This window comes from Stegodyphus dumicola, chromosome X2, assembly GCF_044657685.1.
Source record: "Stegodyphus dumicola isolate Sdum_Otavi_A_Nest chromosome X2, ASM4465768v1".
NCBI classification, from domain to species: domain Eukaryota; kingdom Metazoa; phylum Arthropoda; class Arachnida; order Araneae; family Eresidae; genus Stegodyphus; species Stegodyphus dumicola.
Genome location: NC_140781.1, coordinates 62563648 through 62583499, shown reverse-complemented (window position 1 = coordinate 62583499; position 19852 = coordinate 62563648). Strand labels below are relative to the sequence as shown.

At 32.7% G+C, this 19852-nt stretch overlaps 1 protein-coding gene across 1 annotated transcript in view; it reads right to left on the bottom strand.

Annotated features, from left to right (window-relative positions):
* LOC118181101 (uncharacterized) overlaps window positions 1–6633 on the bottom strand; it is a 293578-nt gene extending 286945 nt beyond the window's left edge. Inside the window, exon 1 of the mRNA XM_035350180.2 lies at window positions 5076–6633. Coding sequence (XP_035206071.2) covers window positions 5076–5802 — 727 coding nt within the window. The 5' untranslated portion in view covers window positions 5803–6633. The remainder of the gene's footprint in view (window positions 1–5075) is intronic.
* Between the last annotated feature and the right edge of the window lie 13219 nt (window positions 6634–19852).

The following is a 19852-nucleotide window of genomic DNA, read 5'->3' as shown; positions in this document are numbered from 1 at the left end:
TGACACAGCTGCGATTTATCCCTGCCGAAAATAATTTTCAAAAATTAATAAGACAAAAGTTTCATAAGCAATAAAAACCCGCCGAAAGCAAGAACGGCTGTAATGTGTTACAATGAAGCAGCCTAAAAGAGTCCTGAACTGTCTTATCATGATAATCTCTCAAATCAGCATAAATACGTGTGTGCGTTTCGAATCAATGTTTCAGCGTTCATGCAGTGCTTTTATGGAGAGCATAATCCGTAGAATCTCTTGAAAGAGAATGCGATTAGCATGCGATACAGTGAATAATAATATTATTCCATCTCTTTCACGGATTCGCATAAAATATCGGACTTTTTAAAAATATTTCGACTACGGTATCTTCTTGATTATTGAACTGAATAATCGAAACAATGAAAAGTTTCCGATTTTGTGTTAAAGTACGAGGGAAAACAACCAAGAATTTTCCTCCATTACCTAAAGTTAATAAACTCAATTGTGCATGCAGTTACTATCTAAATTAAAAGTATTCATAAAAATTAAAACAAATCTTTCTGTATATATGTATGTATATATATATATAGAGAGAGAGAGATAATGGTTAACCTTTGATTAATCTGCATAAGTTAACCCGAGCTATAGCTAGAGGTTTTCAGCGCCCGGGGATAATTGACGATTTTGCGGCCCTTTCTGTGTGCCAAGAATGAAAAAAAATTCATTCTAAAACTTCGTAACGTCAATTTGGCGCCCCCTGGATGCTGCGTCGGGAGACAGGTACCCCACTTGTCCTACTCTAGCTATGCCACTGTGGGAAACTAAACGTTAGAATCCATAATCTTAACAAAAGAAATTAAATATTTATTGCACTGGCTCAGATTAGATCTAAAGAAAGAGCTGGCTGATTATGGAAGAAGACTCTGTAATGGTAACTGACTCAGATTTATTTTACATATAGGAGAAAGTTCTCGAGAATACCCATCTAGCTCCGATCAGTCACGAGGAATCCGACCAGAATGCGTATCTTCTCAGAGAGGGACAGCTACTTAAATAGTATTACTACTTTAATCTACATAAATGATAATCAAATTCATACAATCATCTAACAAAATTTCGACTTTTTCAAGTTAATTGCAACAAGAATTTCGGCTGTAATATGAAATCCAATTTAGAATAGTACCTAATCTTCAAAACCAAAGCACTAGAATTCGATACAAATGCAGCAAATTTAAAAAGAAATTACAAATTTTTAAAAAGCGATATTTTTAATAAATCGGAATAAATCACATAAAATTACATAATTCCGCAATTTATAATTTATTCACTGTTTAATAATTCCATAGTCGGGAAACTTCTAAAAACCGTTATGAAGCGTTAAAGTGCTGTCAAAAGTTAAACCAGCATGCTTCAGAAGTGACAATTCCGTCATTTAAGTAGGTGCACTTGAATTCCTGTTGCAAGGGAGTGCTTTGAAGAATAAATTAGGATAAATTTCAATCTATTGCCAAAATTTTAGATGATACATTATTCGTTTCTTATGTAAAAGATATGTTTAAATCATAAACATGTAGTTTTCCAAAAAGTTCATAAAAATACTATGAAATATGCATCAACCAAAGTTCAGCTTGAGCAAATAAAATTGTGTTAATTTGAGAAATTTTCAAAATTATCTGCACGAGTCATACACATAAAAAGTGTTTTTCATTTTAAGATAACGTAATAGAAAACTGAGTCTTCTGCTTTTCTAAAAGCCACTAGGTAAAAACTCTTAGTATTTGCATATCCAGATGATCAGTTTTTACACACCAGTTTGTTAAACCCATCTGAAAGCCTTTATAGAGGATAAGTGTTGTGAATAAATGCTCTGAATAAAATATTAATTAAGAATTGAAATTCAGGAAAGGACCAAAGAATATAAATAAGGAGATCTCATATACAGCAAAATTAATGTAACTGTAATAAATTATAAATCAAGGGCATGAAATTAGTAATTCTCGTACGGTCAATTTTAAAATCCATAATAAACTTTTTATAGGAGACATCCATTGAGAATAAAGCTTTAGAGTAGAAGATATAGGACAGAACTAGAATTCAAGTCAGTGTACTAAGATAACCTCATAAAATTAAATTAATATAAGCATGATCTAAAGAAGCAAGTTTAAAACTGATCATTTCTTTTTCCAAGTTTTCTGAACAAATTTGATCTCGCAATGCTGCATAAAAACGTAATTTTTAGGTAAAGAAATTTTATATATGAATACAATATAAATCAAATTTCGATATAAAGCTTTTATATACAGCGAATTACGCATGAGGAACATTTCATATCAGTTTTTTTTTTTTTTTTTTTTTCTCCGGAGGTTTCTTTCCAAGCAATAGCATAAATACAAAGAAAAGTTTCCGATTTACGAATCGATAAAATGAAAAAGGCATCAATGCACAGCCTGAAATTTACAATTTAATTTTAGTAAATGTCTTTATCATTTTATTTTAGTAAATGTCAAAAATATCAGTACTGTGTTCAGTTGATTGTGTCTTATTTATTTTTGAAAAGATTTGCCTCTTTTTGAAAAAAATTGCCTGTTTGAAAAGATTTGCCTACGTGTGATTAAAATGTTTAAAATACGATTCTCTCATTCAAACTGTTTTATTACAAAAGAATGCGAAGGTTAAAATACTTAATCATTATTTCATACTAGCTTTTCAATGCTGAATTTTTTATATTTTCAGAGTAATTGTCCGTTGCGAAATTTATGTCCATACTGTATTGCAGATAAGCAATAATTGTCATTTTATAAATATGTAATGCGTTTAGCAACGGATAGGGGTTAAAAGAAATTTTAAAATGTTCTAATTTATTAGTATCAGATGTATTATTAATGTTTTTTATGAATTTGACACTCTCGTGATATAAAAATGTCAAAAAATTATGCATCGTCCATTAAAGTTCAAAAACATATGAAATTATCCGTGCAATTCAAATCAATAATGAAAAAATCAATGAAATTAACCGTGCAATTCAAATCAATCAATGAAAAAATCAATGAAATTAATCGTGCAATTCAAATGCATTTTATACGGAAATAATGCGTTTATAATGACCAGAGACGATATTAACGACAAACACTTTCTATCAAATTCTGCTAACAGTCATTTCGTTGGCTGTGTGTAAATAAACCTTCATAAAAAGAACAGATAAGAATTAAACAGCAGAGTTTGTCTCGGCATAGAAAAAGAATATTATAAAGCATTAATGCCTCTGAGTGAGAAATTCATTAAGCAGAAGTTGATAATTGAAACAATGTGTAAATATTCTCACAAGAACCAAAAATAAATGCACGCATAGAAAGAAATGTAACACGGTAGTCAAGCTTGTCCTATTTGCCGCCATGCAATGAGAGTAATAAAGGTCTACTCCCAGCTGACCAGCATGTCAATTAAGCGGCCGTCACAAAACGGCTTTTTCCAGAGGGCTGTATTGCACGTTATTCTTTCAATTCAAGTCAAAGTTTCTCAGTAAAAGCAGGTTACAAAATCAAAGTACGAGTTCGCGTGCTTTATATGTGTGGAGAGCGTTGCTATGTGACTGTAACGTGTAGCTTTAGCGTGGACTTCCGCTATTGTGATGCGCATCCAGAGAGCCATATAATTAGGCTCCGCCGATCTTATCGCTTCCTCGAAACCCCCTCCAGAGCTTTTAAACTAGTATTTTGGAAACCACAGGCTTTCAATAGAAATTGCTGTTATCTGCGCAATCGCCGTTTTAAAAGTAAATGAGCTTCGATTGTTGAAGAAACAGCTTCTTAATGACAGGTTTCCATTCCAAATCTTATGGAAAAAGAATTAGCAGACCAATATCAATTAAATCGCACTTAGAAGTGAACATTCACTACGAAGAAAATACTCATTAGAAATGCTTATATATGTAGTTTATGGGAATAATTTATTCTGCAATTAAATTTTATTTAAAAGATGAACCAAAAGTCGTAAGTTGAAAAAAAAAAAAGTATCCAAAAGTTGAAAAGAAATTTTATCCAAAAAACGGTTGTTTTGAAAGTTGACAAAAAAAAAAAAAAAAAAAAGTAAAATAAATTTATATGGTAATAAATTTTTAGCGTTTGAAACGACAAATTTTGCAATCCTGTTATGAAACTCATGGTCAGCCCGTATTATCTGCACATCTGCTACGGCGCTAACGGTGCGTAACTGACACAAAATGTATTTCTGTTTCACAACGATGAACACGTGATAAACAGATAAGAAATCCGCGATCCTTCTTTTAAATTCCTTTGCAAGTATATGTAAATTTGAGGATTTTGAACAATATTCTATGAAGGATGTGCGAGAATATAACAAGGAAAAAGTAAATTATAAAGAAAAATAGCTAGTGATTAATATCAGATAACTGAAAATTTTTAATTCATCACTAAGCAAAATTACATAACTTTAATTAATGAACTAAGTAAAATTACAAAACGTATCTTGTTTTTGTCTTTTCAATATATTTCATGAAAGGATGGTACCCAGAGCCTCAAGGGGGTTGGACATCTAAAAACGTATCTTACTTATACGCATTGAAACCATAGAAGAGCTTTAAATCGTTTAGTTTTCATGTACATGTAAAAACTGGTAAATAAATTTTGTAAGTATACAAATTCCATTAAGAAATGTTATTAATTTGTCAGTATCTAATTAAGCTATAAGATATCACTTCTTGCTATTATACCGATCATACGAGAATTTATGATTTGAAACTTTTATAGTCAAATCCATTTTAATCGCTTAATGTATTAAACGATTCATTTCAGGTTTATAAAATATAAGAAGAATACACAAAACTACGAAGCTTATGTTCAAGGAACCATAAGAAGTCTTTTTTCAATGCTAAGAAACGGAAGCCTGTGAGGTTCTTTTATGGTCTACACATGAATGACAATTTCAATATTTTACATTATTTGTATTAAAATATTCTCAAATAAGTCCTGTTAAATTTTACGTATTACTAGAGATATTAATTAGAAAATATTTCTAACCTTGACATCTCTGATTGTGAGCAACACTGGGAAACATTGGGTAAAATGTATGAATAAAAGACTTACCTTTAGACACAGTAGATCCGGTGTTTAGCAATTTAGTCCCTACTAGAGGCATATTCGTCTTTTTGCCAATATCGCCGGTAACAACGGCGTTTATCGGCACTATGGAACCGTCAGTATTCGGGGCAGAAGGAATCAGGCCCATGCCGGGAGGCCTGGCCGGTCCCGGCGGCGAGAAGGCAACGTGGATCGCCGGCGGCAGGTTCTTAGGTGAAACTCTGTGAGGGATGGGACCATGATTTTGTTTATCGAGCCGCGGGACGACCCTAAAAGGGGTCAGCTTACCAGGTGATGGAGTATCATCCCTTACTTTTTCTGGACATGACAAGTTCAGAGGTTGTTCAATTACCGTCTTATTGGTCTCGGAGACGTCCTCACTCGTGGATACCATCGAAGGACTGTAACTACTACAACTGCTGCTATTACTGCTGCTGTTGTGGAAGTGCTGGTAATGGGCATGGTGCTGGTAGTGGTGAACACCATTAATTGTTCCTTGTGCCGAAGTTATCGGTAAGGGAGGCGTAGAAGATTGCAGGATGACTGGACCGCTCACCTGGGTTGGTGGAAGAGGTGAGTTAGTTTCTCGAATTCCCAGAATGTCTATAATGAAATGAGGAGTTGGTTGTTTGGGTGGATTAGCATAAACGTGAGGGTGCCACGTCCTCAGTGCAGTAACTTTTGGAACTGAATAATGAGACGAATTTTGCACATGTCCTGTTTCGTGATGCATGATTTGGATGACACTCGTGACAGAGTTACAAAGACTCCACCATCTTCTTTAGTAGAAAAGGTGCTTTAAAACGTACGCGAATTTATGCAAATTTGAATTGAGATTCAAAGTTTAACTTCTTCATAGGAAAATTCAAAACATACTAAGTATTAGATTTTAAATTCAGTTAACATCAGAAGATACAAAGCTCTTCTATTAGCGTAAGTAGAATGGAAACAATGCTGCATTCTGCAGCCAAAAGAAAAAAAACAAAACAAAAACAAAAAAAAACTGAGTTAACTTCATGAAGTTCACTGAAACAAGTGGTCACATTATTTTCAGGTGCATAATTTCATAAACATATTTTTGTAAAACGTGATGTAGAATAATGTTCTTCGTTGAGGACGTACTTAATTATACCACTTTAACAAGATGGGTTAAGCAAATTTCCAAACTTTTAAAATTACTTGAAACTATTCATTGTTTTTCTTTTTCCTGAGGAATTTGAATTAGTATGGGACTTTGAAAATCATACAGAATAATTCTATTTCACTTTCAAAATCTCAACAGTTTCTCCAAATTTCTAAAAAATTTTAATTGAAAACTAAACAGTAATTATTCTTGATAAAACTAATTTATATTAATTTATGACTCAATTTTAAAAACTCTGGTCAATATAAAGTTGTCCGAAGAGAAGTTTAAAACAACTCATATAAACAATGGACATTTCAAAAATGAATATTTGCTGAGCGCCGAAACATGATTGAAACGATAAGTGAGCCGTCAGACACCGTTGCATCCAAAGCATTTCACGTCTTATCACACCGGTTGCAATCTGAACCACTCGCCACAAGATCATCTAAACGACTTGAGCGCGCTGGATCAGGGTTGCCAGCCGACGAATCACAGCTCTAATCGCCAACGATTACTTGGAAACCACGCCAACTTCAGCTACTCCTCTGGGGTTGCTGCGCATCGATTTTTCGCCCGACAAATTGAATTGAGTTTCGAGACAGAAAGCTCAACTTTTACATTAAGCACATGGAAGGGGAACAGTTGACGAATGTCTCATGCATTATCTACGACACTTTAACTTCGACTGAAGCCTCGCAGGTGAAGTTTCCGGTCATTCTATAATAGCTGACTGCCTTTACGTAAAGGTAGAAATTCCCGCGTCAATTTCGGCTCGATCATTTCTATACGCGGACGCGCGCGCAAATTATGGTCGAGCGATATTCAGTTTCCGCTGTAAACACTTCACCGCTCAGTTAATAAATTCAATATATAGCTTTGATTGCTGCAATAATTAGATTATTCCTTAATTATCGGCTTGCCGATAATTATTTTTTTTTCATTATCATGCTCTAATCGGAGACCGAACAATTGATAAAAAAAAAAGTACAATAAAGCGCTAGTCTTCTGGTCTTCAGACATTCAGGACTCTAGTTATCCAGACACTTGTTATTGCTTAGAACAAGTAAAATATGCTTCGTATTAATTCTTATGGATTCTTAAAATTTTCGTTGATTTACATAATACTAAATATATAAATCACTAACGGTAAAAAAGGTTAACTGCTTAGGGCATGCGTAAATAGGAATTAAAAATTCCTTCTCTTAATTGAAATACAAATTTACTGTAAGTTTATCAAATAAAAAATAACTTCATTTTTAATTTTTTTGGAAAAAGTATTTTTATATTTTGCTTTAGGGAAATATTTTTCTTTCCTTAACTTCCGTTTTTTTTTTTTTTTTTCTCTAACTGTAAAAACTTTGCTAAAAATACTGTAAACGAGAAAATAAATTTCTTACTTAGATTACAGTAAAAACAATAGGTTACTTGTACATGGTTTGGTTTATTTGACTACTTCAAAGCAACCAAGGGCTATCTGCCTGATGCTAGGATGCCTTAACGGAACACTTTCTAAAGGAAACTGATAAGTATTCTCGTTACACACGAGGAAAACGACAGAAATGTCCATACAGCCAGCTCGTTCACATGGAATCTATCGCAGATCGAACTACCAGCATTCAACGACTTTGCCGCTTGTCAAGTGGTGGGCCATTTGTATATGGTAAAGCTCATGACTACTGTCTACTTAAGGGCCGATTTAATAAAGGATTTTCGAAGGGAAACGAATTCTTTTCGCACATGGTAAGTATCACAAAATCCAATCATACGACTAGCCCGTTCGCCTGGGTTCGAGCCCTGGATGAACTATCTGTACTTGATAATCTTCAGCTGTTCTGCCACTGTGAGGCTTACAGTAATGCGATACATACAGAAAGAGTTATGCGGAGTTTTCGAATATTTAGGTAAGTAATCCAAAGCACAGGTGTAAAAATGCATGCACTTTTTTACATTCATTATTTTATTTCAATGTCAAAAACAAAGCAAATTGTTTTGCAAAGTTCTTCTTCTTACTTGAATGGACAGCAATTAGAATTATTTTATTGCTTAGTTCCCCCCCCCCACTGAAAAAAATAATTAATCACAGCCTTGGCTCATTTAGTTAATTCACTTTGTTTTATTCTTCAACAAAACTACGAGGCCCACCAGCGTCCGAGCGGTAAAGTCGCTGAACACTGGTAGTTCGGTCCGAGGTTTGAATCCCGCGAACGGGCTGGCTGCATGGGTGTTTTCGTGGTTTTCCCCATGTGTAACGTGTATACGAGCCAGTTTCCCTTAGAAAGTCCTCCACGAAGGCATCCCTCCCCTTAGGCAGATAGCCCTAGTGTGCTTTGCCATAATAAAATACATACACCAACAAAACTACGAAAACAAATCAAGGTTTCTTTCTAGGAGTGAGAAACAAGATAATAAAAGTATGGAAAAAATTAGTTAAAATGAAGATATATATTTATATTATTGTGTCTTATATACATATATATTATATATGTAGAATAAAGTGTAAGCAATCTCAAAACATATTAGAAAAAATGTAACAAAAACATCATATTTAAAAAAAACAATAAGAACTACAAGCAGCGGTAAATGGAATAATTAGCCTAATTCGAACATCATCATGACTTTTCAAGGGAAATGCATAGTGATATTCGAACTCTGCTAAATTGGTAATTGCTTTTGTATTACAGTTGGATCTTTACTTTGTCTTTATACGTTTTTGCAAAGGAACGAAGTATCACTTTAACTCGTAGGCTATAGCTTGAAGAATTACTTTTTAATTTTAATTATGTATATATATATAAACTGCATGCACCGAACACCCAAATACCTAATTTTACTTTGCTTTCTAGCACAGATAATCATTAATTTATGATTCTAAATATGATTTCGTTCTAGTGTATATTTAAATAGTTATTTTGCATAGTAGGAAGTTTGCTCTTTCAGTTGTAAAATAATTTAACGAAATACTATTAGCCCTCCTACCTCTTTGCTTTATGCCTTGCTTTAAAAGTGGTAGAGAAGTTGGCTTGATAATTCAAAAATGCTGATAATGTATTTTGAAGAAATTGTCAAATAAAAAGAAAAAAGAATATATTATACTAACGTATAACATTAAATTCATCTTTAACTCTTCGCCCCCTAGGGCTTAATTTTTGAAACATACAACTTCATAGATGTTTACATAGATATTTTACAACACTCATATTTTACCAAGAGTTTAAAAACTTGGATAAAGAAAGCTAGAATAATTTGCCATGGAGCTTAAGTATTAAACTGTGAGTAATATGTTTTATAAAAAATTCTGCATTATTGTTCCGCTAAAAAAAAACAAGAGGACATATTCACAATGTATTTGATTAGGTCCTGTAGTAATTTACTAATTTCAGAATTCGTAAATATGCGAATATTTTTTTTACTCTTTCCTTGCGTAAATTTCTAATTTGTGAGCGCGTATCCGTTCATGTTTCCTTTCATTTTTTTCTTTTTTTCCCTCTTTTAAAAAAAAAAAAAAAAAAAAGAAAAGAAAATAGTAGTGCATTTGCTGTTGAAATTTCTACTTGTTTTACTATCAATATCATGTTTTTGTTAACTGATATATCATATTCTTTCGTGTATAAGCCAATTTGTTTTCGCGAAAAGCTAATGAAAATCAGGGATGCAGCTTGTACGCGAATGATTAGAAATAAATATATGCAAACATGTAGCATACATGCGTACATACAAACCCATTATTACTGGCTGAACGTTATATAGAACTGTAAAAGTGTATTGTGTTTGCACGTCTTGGTGACATGCTGTGATACCGGTGCCAGAGATAGTGATACTGGTAGTGCAGGCAACTGCTGTGATCGTTCTGACAGTGGTGCTAAACACAGAAAACATGTTGCTTTTTGTGGATAATAAACTTGTTTCAGCGTGTGTTAAATATTTAAATAAATTTAGCTATTAAATAAATTAATAAATTTAGCTGCATTCACACCTCCAAAACGGGGGAATATTATAGTAGATTGTTACACAGGCTATCCACGGCTTATCCTTGAGAATTTACTTATTTATTTACTCCTTAAATTAAACATAAAAATTAAGGATGCGGCTTATACGTGAAAGAAGGAGCTGTTGCATATTTCATAAAGCAAGCAGTATTACGAATTTTAAACACGAATGCGTTGGATTTCTTATGTAGTATTTAATAAATTTCCCAGCCGACTTTACTGGGACTTTGTTTTTTCAGCTAGAGAAGCTAATCACGAAAAAATACCCCAAAAAAATAACATATTGTTGTTCTCATTTCAAATCACACCTGTTTAATCACTGCGATTTGAAAAATTTATCTTTTTTCTAAAGTTACGAAAAAATAAATATTTTTGAAAAGATCCATAGATTAAAAACTTAAAATTAAAAAAAAAAAAAAAAGAAGAAGAAGAAGAAGAAAAAAAGTTGCCAGTTCACTCGACAGAGCATTATTCTATCAGTAATTCGAAAAAAAATTTTTAAAGTTCGAAACGTGGTTAAACTAAAGTCTTTGCTGAAATTTCTTAACACGATACGCTTTCACCAAATTATGCTGGAAAATCTCCTAAAAAGTGGAAAATTAAATAATATTTAAAAATTTAGATGCAAATAGCAAATTTATCTTTATAAAAGAAACCTGGAAATAATATGCGAGATAGGTACTACCATGTAAATATGTGTTCAAGTATATTATTCCTTTTATTTCAGTTTCGCTTACAGCGGAAAAAAAATTACCGAAAAGAAAATATTTATTTCTAATGAATGTTTAATGCTATCTGATGGGAAAGTTAATTAAACTGTTAAATCATCTTTAAGAATTGAATAATTACTTTCATATAAGTTGGTATGATTTTTTCGCATAAAATGATGACAATGCATTGAATTTCTCGTTCTAAAAATGGGCTCATGGATTTTCTCAATAACCCGCAAATTCAGTAGTATATTAAATACTTCAGAGATGTGTTTAAAATATGCCTGACTATTCTTACAAACATTTAAAAATTTTATCCGATTTCTAAGAGACATGTTTTCACACAAACGTTAATGAGAAATGTTACATATATTCCTTACGAATTAAACTTTAGACAAAAATCATTGGCATGAAATATATTTTCATAGGAATGTTTAATATATGTAACCATTCTTTAGCTTTATCTATTGGGAAAGTACTCAACTGAAACAAGATCTCAGAGTCTCTGATATGTCAATAGGTTTCTCGGAGTGAATAATATATTCATTTCACTCTCACTGGGGCAACCAGTGACACATTCTTGTTTTTTTTTTTTTTTCCTGCAGTTGCCCCTTCAAAAGTTTTTTATTTACTCTCTGCTATAGCAGTAATAATAATAGAATTGGCTTTCTTAAATTACGTATCAAAATAATCCTTTGTGTATTTCTTGTTAATCGAATTCTAATTGACATTTTGATTTTATACATACTATCATTAAAGGTAACCTCATGGTTAATGCCGCAATACTGGTGTTCTTGTTTAACCGCATTACGGGTGTTCTTGTTTAAAGAAATATACCGGGCATGATAAATTTATATTTTAATTGAACCAAAATAAACCACCATAAAAAATTGTGGAAATTTGATTCTTTAATTTCTGTGCTCTTTATTACTATTTTTCAATGTTATTTGATTATTCTTCTGTGCTTTGCTTTATTAAACTAATAAACTTGTAGAGACATTAGGTATTTTTTTTTGGAAGCAGGCAAGATGAAAAATATACAACGCCTTCGCCGGGAATCGAAACGCAGACCTCTCAATTACGCGCTGAACGTGCAGACTACTACACCATGAAGGCTCGCTAAGAAGGCGGGAGAAATACCTTATAAACTAATCAGCTTCTTGTTATTTTTAATTATATTTTCCTTCAAGAACAAAAGTAACTGAAATCGACAGAATGACCTTTTTGTGTATTTTTAAGAACCAACTTTTTAACTTTTGGTTAGAGGTGCAAAGATCCTGACTTTGGTCGAAAAGCTGCAGAATAAAAGAGGCTGTAATTAGGATGATAAATGCGGAAGAAGGAAATGAAGAATTTGAGATAAAAAAATGAAGCTTAACTGAAATCTGTAAGCGATAGATTGGTATTTTGTGTATTTTGACGAAGTAGTTTTGAACAGTTTAATTAGAGGAAAAAGGTCCAAACTTTGAACAAATAAATTACAACGAAAGAACATGAGAAAAAATCAGAGATGGTAACTACAGCACTAATCTTCAAATCTTACTGAGAGGAAGTAAAAAAATTGCTCTTCTTTTGAGGTAATTCCATCATGTATGTTTAATAACAGCCGAGCCCTACTTCTAATAACACATTTAGCCTAGCCTTATTAAACAAATTAGCATCTTCCTATTTAGTCTTAATAGAGAAAGTGTATAAATGAATTAACACTGTAGGATTTTTTTTGGGCTGTTGTTGCGCAATCTCTATCAACTGGATGTCTATATCCATCATGTATTCGAACGGGGTCCTACACAAAATGAATTAGGAATAAGATAGGTCTCGGTTTAAACATTAATCGTTATTTGTTATTCTTTTAATTCTATAAACAAGTCCTATTTCGCAAATGATATTTTACAATTATTATATGGTTTAAAAATTTCACGTGTAAATAGATGCAACTTGAAATCGAAATATTTAAAGATTAAAATGCTTGAATTTGTTTATGCTTGTCAGTGTCTTTTCGAATATTTATTGTACGGAAAGTTTAAGAGTTTTGAGGAACACCCCACTCCTACTTCACATACATGAGCAGGTTTTCATACACTTAACGAAACACTTCCTTGCTTCTTTCTCATTTATGATCCTAGTTATGACCTCTTGCATTCCACGCCCTTTCATTTAACGACAGGAAAAACTGTCAAGATAGAGAGAAACTTTGAAAAGAAAAGGAAAAGAAAAAAGAAAAGAATTTCAGTCTGGCTTGCCGCAGTGATGTGCCTTTTGGCGTGTTTAAACAGATTTATGGTATTGTTTAAATTTTATATCACATCGGTGTTAACTTAATTTCCAGAAGAGGTAAACTGCGTACATGAAAGATAGACTACGTATAAGCGTACAAAGATTAAATGCAAATTTCAAATAATTAACAAAAATATTTCTCTACTAATAAGCTATTCATCCCCAGAATGTAACATTTTGTAAACAATCCCGGTTTTAACAAATCACAGATTCTTCAATCGAATGTGATTTTTTCCGCATGTCATGCACCTATTGTTGCTAAGAGGCCATAATCGAAAACCTTTAGAAACTACATTTGAGTATTTTATCATCATTCTTCATCATGTCTTTGCATTTTAATTTTACTTGCAAACTTGTGTTTTATTATAAACGAATTTTCAGGGCGTTATTCAGCAGTAAATGCCCACCTATAATTCATTATTCTGTAAGAAGACGCAGAAAATCATAAATAAAGTGCTCGATGCGCTTTGTGTAAGATACAAAATTATTCTACGAAATGATTATTTTGACGTTTTGCGGTACCTGCTTTCTTTATTTAATTTCTTTATTAATTTTCTTTATTTAATTTTAGGCTGCATTTCAAGTCCCTTTAAACAAATATTCAAGGAATGAGTCAAAACTAAAAAACTGTGCTCCCATTCGGAGCCATTGGAGCATTGAGAAACTTTACTTAATGGTAAGTAGCAGCATAATCGATCTGTAAATAACATTTCGTTGTAAGAAAGAAGTGGGAGTGACACCAGAACTGTGCTAGTGGCTTACAGGTGCACTAAAAGTACAGCTCCGACATAATTTTGATGAAGAACATCCCAGGAAACGATCCGAAGTTTCTTTTTTATTCATCTACCACCTAACCTCTTTACAGAAGTTTCGGCTCCCCACTACTTTAAATACCCCATGTCGCAAAGACGCTTACAAACATCCAAGCGTTCTTCGGAGTTAGAGAACGGGCCTAATGGCACTGCAGCAGCTAACGTCAATAACCAATGCACCAATCAGAACGGTCATAAACAGAGACAATAATATTTGTTATTCTTAAAAGTGGCCTAACTTTACGATAATATGGGCTGCCTATTAGAATTCAGAAATACTAAAAAGCGTGAGTAGATTTATCAAGAGCCACAACTACATAATTTGTATCATTTTAAAAGTAGCAAAATAGTTTCCGATAGAAAGAAATGTTTCAAGTAATTTAGCAATGATACTGCACTGTACATACAATGTGATTATTTAGTATAAATACAAATAAGCAATTTTGTGCTAGATTTAGAAAAGTATATTCCTTTGGCATGTACATTTTAAGTTTTTGCATGCCGAAACGTGAATGTTCCTTTCTTTCAGATAAAATATCAAGCAATTTCTTCTAGTTTCCATTTCCTCTTATTTTTTATAATCGATCGATTTTAACAGCGGAAAAACGGAAAAGAAAGAAGAAATAGAAAACTTTACAATAACGTCAAAAACTTTTCATTCCAGTGACAATGTAGCAAAGAACGCTTTGTGGAGGAACTGCAAAACGATACAAGAAAACTAATTAAAATAGTTCTCAAGTTAGCAAGACCTTTTTTCCCCCATAAAAATATAATATTTCAGTGTTCTATAACGTTAATGTGAGGAACAACAAGCAAATCATCAAATTAATTTATTAAATGCAGTTTCGAGTAAACATATCTGTAATGCCGTACTGCAAAACTTGAGGACAATGGAAGAGTTTTGCTGAAGTATTTTTTTTCACTAAGTCGTCGAAATGACGCAGTGTTTGAAATTACTCAAAACTTCTATGCATTTAACGTATTTAAAAAAATCTCATGTGTACACCACATGACTTCCTTGTACGGAATATTAAATTATACGCATTTTTTCTTGCATTTCGTTTAAACTTATTAGATTGAATTAAATCTACTTCGCCGACACCGCATAAACCACAATAGAATAAATGCAGTCTTTAAAATTCACTCTAGTATTTATTTATCATAGCGACACTCTGGCGCTAGATTCACTTAACAGTATTATATTTCCTTCATATTTTAACTCATAATGCACAAAATTTATATCATTTAAAGAATAGAATTATCTAATCGTTGACACATGTTCTATTCAAATTCTATAATAAAGCTAGAATGATGTATAAAAGAAATTAAGTAAACAAAACAAAAAAGAAACAGTTTTCCACAGACGATTGAGTATTTCTCATTCAATTAATTCAGTTCTCACTTCGTGAGAAGGCAAAAATACATAAAAACTCAAAATATCTATATTAAAAATTACGAAGTAAATCTTAAACACTTATTTCCTCGAAGAAATTCCAGAAAGGATTAAGCATGATTTAATTGGCAATAATAAATGAAGGCGTTATCTTTGTTGCTGCAAAGCTAAGTTTCTCTAAATTGGCAACAAATCCACTAGTCTGCTGTTTCAAATGTAAACAATCAATGGCCGCCACAAAAAAAAAAAAAAAAAAAAAAAAAAGGCTTAGCGGCACTTAAACAACTTTAAAATTGATGATAATTCTAAAAATATTGCACACAGATTTACTAAAGGCATAAAAACCTTAACCGGAAGATAAAAACAACATAATTCAATCTTTTTTAAAGCAAAAAATGTACAATTTACAAACATATAAGAGTAAAGAAACTGAGATCACTGAGCCGGGTAACAGAGTGGATATATATATATATATATATATATATATATATATATTTATATACGTTTGGTGCTGCCGATTGCAACCAAAATACGAGGTGCACATCTACATGTTATAGCAGTCTTATATACAAAATTTCAACGTTCTGAGGCTTCTCGTTTTTTAGTTATGCGAGATACGGTACGTACGTAGGTACGTTCGTACAGACGCCGCGAAAAATTCTCTTCAGAATTAATTTTAAAGCAGTTTTATAATTTTTTTGGAGGAAACGAGTCTTTTATTCTGTTCTTACGTACAGATATCACGCAAAAACATCGTTAAATTGCATTCGATAGCGGTCAAAATGGATATTTTCGTTGAAATATGCTGCCTGAAACTTTTCGCGATTACAATACTTCCTTTTTACTTCGTACAAGGAACTAAAAATGGTACATACGTATTATTCCGTTGACAATAAAACTGTCGCCAAACAGCAGGATTTAGCATCATTTAAGGACAAGCGTGACGTAACAACACATTCATAACATATGCGTTTCGTTTGATGTAACTCTGATTGATTCTCGATAAATAACCTTTCGCTTTTTTGAACCGAGCGTATAAATTAACTGTTATTGCTAAGTTTTTTTTTTTGTCTTGCATTTAAAAGTAAAATAATTAAAATTTGGGACCTGCTTTTTACAGAACAGCAATGTGTTGATTCCTTTCAAAGTTAATAAGGCCGTGCCATCAAAACAGGTATGTATTAAGGAACACGATATTGTAACACTGGTAAGCGAATAATCGCTTAGTTCAGAAAGATAAAACCGTAAACTCACGAAGAGTTATTACCCTTTAATGCTCAAAATAAAGTTCACAGTCGGTCCTCTCTCAGGACGTACAGAAAAGCCTCTACTTGGGCTTGAACTCAAGAATACTAAAAATGAAACCTAACTAAACTTAGCTAAAAAGATATAGCTGAAGCTATCAAAATTCTACAGGAGTTAGCCCCTTAACACTAACTAAACTGCGAAGCTATCAAGGGCCTGAAATACGGCCGACTGTAGAAATAGCATAGAGAGACTGTAGTTAAACGGCGAACGCGCGCTGGTCAGAATCTCTGACTCTCTAGCGAAGTCAGTAGAACTTTTACTTGCTCTTCCTTCATTTGTATTTAACCGCGATTCTGAAAACACATTCTAGCAGGAAATTTGTAAGCTGAAATCAGAAGCGACAATAAGTGGCTTTGACTAAAAATTAACTGTTAGAAACTTAGGATAAACCTTACAGTTTATTAACTAGAAAGGCGTCGGATCCTTGAAAAATGCGCAGGTACAATCAATCCGTTGGCAGCACTTTTCACAGTCGATGGAATAATACATAAGTATCCCCTCCCCCAAGATTATGTCATGTTTTTCTGTTTTTTTTTCGCATAAGTTAAACTGATAATTCTAAAATAAAAGTATTGTTTTAAACAATACGAGCAGCATACGTTTTTGGTTTCATCACTTTGGTTCTGGCTTTTTATATCCTTTACTAACACTATCACATCTTACGAGTAAGCAAAGAATGAATGCATTAACGATCCAGTTAATAGATACGTTAGTACTTTAGCTGAAATAATAGTAAAAAGTACATATGCGCAACCAGTAAGAACCTAAATAATTGCCCTTGGTCATTTTTCAGTTAATATCAGAAGCACATTTCCTCTGTGCTGATGTTCTGAATGTTAAATTCGTTATATGAAAAGAAATCTGCATTGAAAATACATATACATAAAATTTCGGAATTAAAAAATACGTAAAGAAAATGAGAGTATTATTTTGTCAGGGAAATAATGCAGCTGATGATTCCTAACAAGTTTGATTCAACAGGAGATTTAGATAAATATGTATGAACCTTTTTATTTACATTATATTTATAATGTATTTTTACCAACCGTAATTCCTAAGTCGATTTTACCATTTTCGAGTAAATCCACAAAAAGAACTGAATATTTACTGCTTTGCCTGAGAGATGAAAGTCATTACTATACTATAGTTTTTAACTTATGAGTGAAGGTAGGTATTTTAAAAATGAGACACAGAGAGAGGAAAGTAATTATTCCTTTAGCAACTTTTAATAGGTGAGTATTCTGTTATCTTAGTATTTAAATAGGCTTCCTTTTTAAAGGAAGCTAATTTGGCCGCTAAGATGACAACTGTACCCATCGACGGCCGAGCGGTAAAATCGCTGAACAGACGATAGTTCGACCAACAGGTTTTGTTTGGTTTATTTGAGTATGTCAAAGCACGTTGGGGCTATGTGCTTAAGGGGTGGGATGCCTTCGGTGAGGACTTTCTAAATTAAACTGGTCCGTACCCATGTTACACATGGGGTAAACCACCCAAGGGCTTAAAATCTCGACTGCTTGAGAGTTTTCCCCTTTTTGCCTCCTGGTTTAAGACGAATACCAGCCATTTCTCTTAGAAAACCCTTCAGAAAGGCATCTCTCCCCTTGGGCAGATAACCTCGCGCAGTTATTCTAAATAATCCAAAAAATAATTCTGGTGATGAGAATTATAAAATTTTTTTACGAACTATTTTTTAAACACTATTGTTTCTTTTGAGGATATAACTGAATGAGAAATATATTTCTAATGAAATTCGAGGAAATAAATTTAAATAAAAAAAGCGTATAATAAGAGTAAGAAAAGCAGCAAAAATGCGTATAATTTAATATGCCGTACAAGGAAGTCATGTGGTGTACACATCAGATTTTTTTAAAATTTATATAGGAACTTAAACATATATATTTTCTGTATCAGAGAGCAAATTTGATTGCTTTAATTGAAATGAACTATATAACATCTAGATAAATGTTTTTATAAAGCTAATGAACTTATAGTCAGGCTGCTTTTAATTTTAAAGGTTAGTGTAAAATACTTAAAATAATTCCGAACAGAATGTGTGCTTCTTTTATAAGGACCTATAATGTAATCAAACTTCTATGTTAGTATTCGTTAAACAACTTTATATTTTGGCTATTATCTTAATTAATTAATAAGTCCAGAAAGAAATGATATTGTATTTGTATATAAAGTTACATTTTCACATTCTGTTGTCCATTTTTGTTACTTTTGCAAGGTAAAGTAACTTAATAAAAGTTAGCAATATCATGATACGTTTTGCTGCTTGTAATTTCGTGTTTAGGCAATTTTTATTGCACACTTTTAAATAGGAGACTGAATAAAGTAATTAGGTACAAACTGCAGTTGGGCTTTGTATCGTGGTTATCATGGCTTCATCTACGGTTCCAAACTGAAAACATGTGCTTCATTCCTCGTCTTTTAAGTAAACGATAAGCTACGTAATTATATCCGCATTACAGAAAGCATTTACACTTCCGCCATATGGTCATTGGTCAAGGCCTGGGACGAGATGCTTAACATAAGTGCGCTGTCCCTGCGGTGCTTTCTGCTATTACAGTTTTCGCTTCAAAGCGTAGTTATCTCTAATTATCGGGTAGAGGCTATTCACGAGAGAGAAACTGGTTTGAAAACATGTGGTCTTTCGCAGATTAAGTGCTCTCGATTTAGCACTAAATGGCCTAAATGCTGTGATTACTTAGGAAATACGCAATAAGCCATGATTCGTGATGTTGCATTTATTTATTATCTTCACTGCAAAATTGACAGAAGATTAAGGGCTACGTAAACTTTTTGCATTTAAATTTTCTCTGGATATATGTGTTTTAAAAATCCGATTTCATCACTTTTGCAATGTTTCATGCGTCTAACGCATGCTCAATAACTAACTCATTTCAGAAAAGGGGAAAAAATTCATGTAATACATACATATCTATTAACTTCTTAAATCAGATCGATAAAACGGAAAAGAAATTACTTTCACGGTAAAGATCCAAAACTCTTTACAGATGCAGTTTTTGTTTGCTTTTGCATTTTTGTAGATTGCTGCCCAAGATAAGGTATGTGATTGTCAAAACAGATGCATTTCTAGAATTAAGTTAGTCTAAAATTTGTCCCAAATTCAAAGCTATTTCTGTGTTTTATGTTCAATATGCT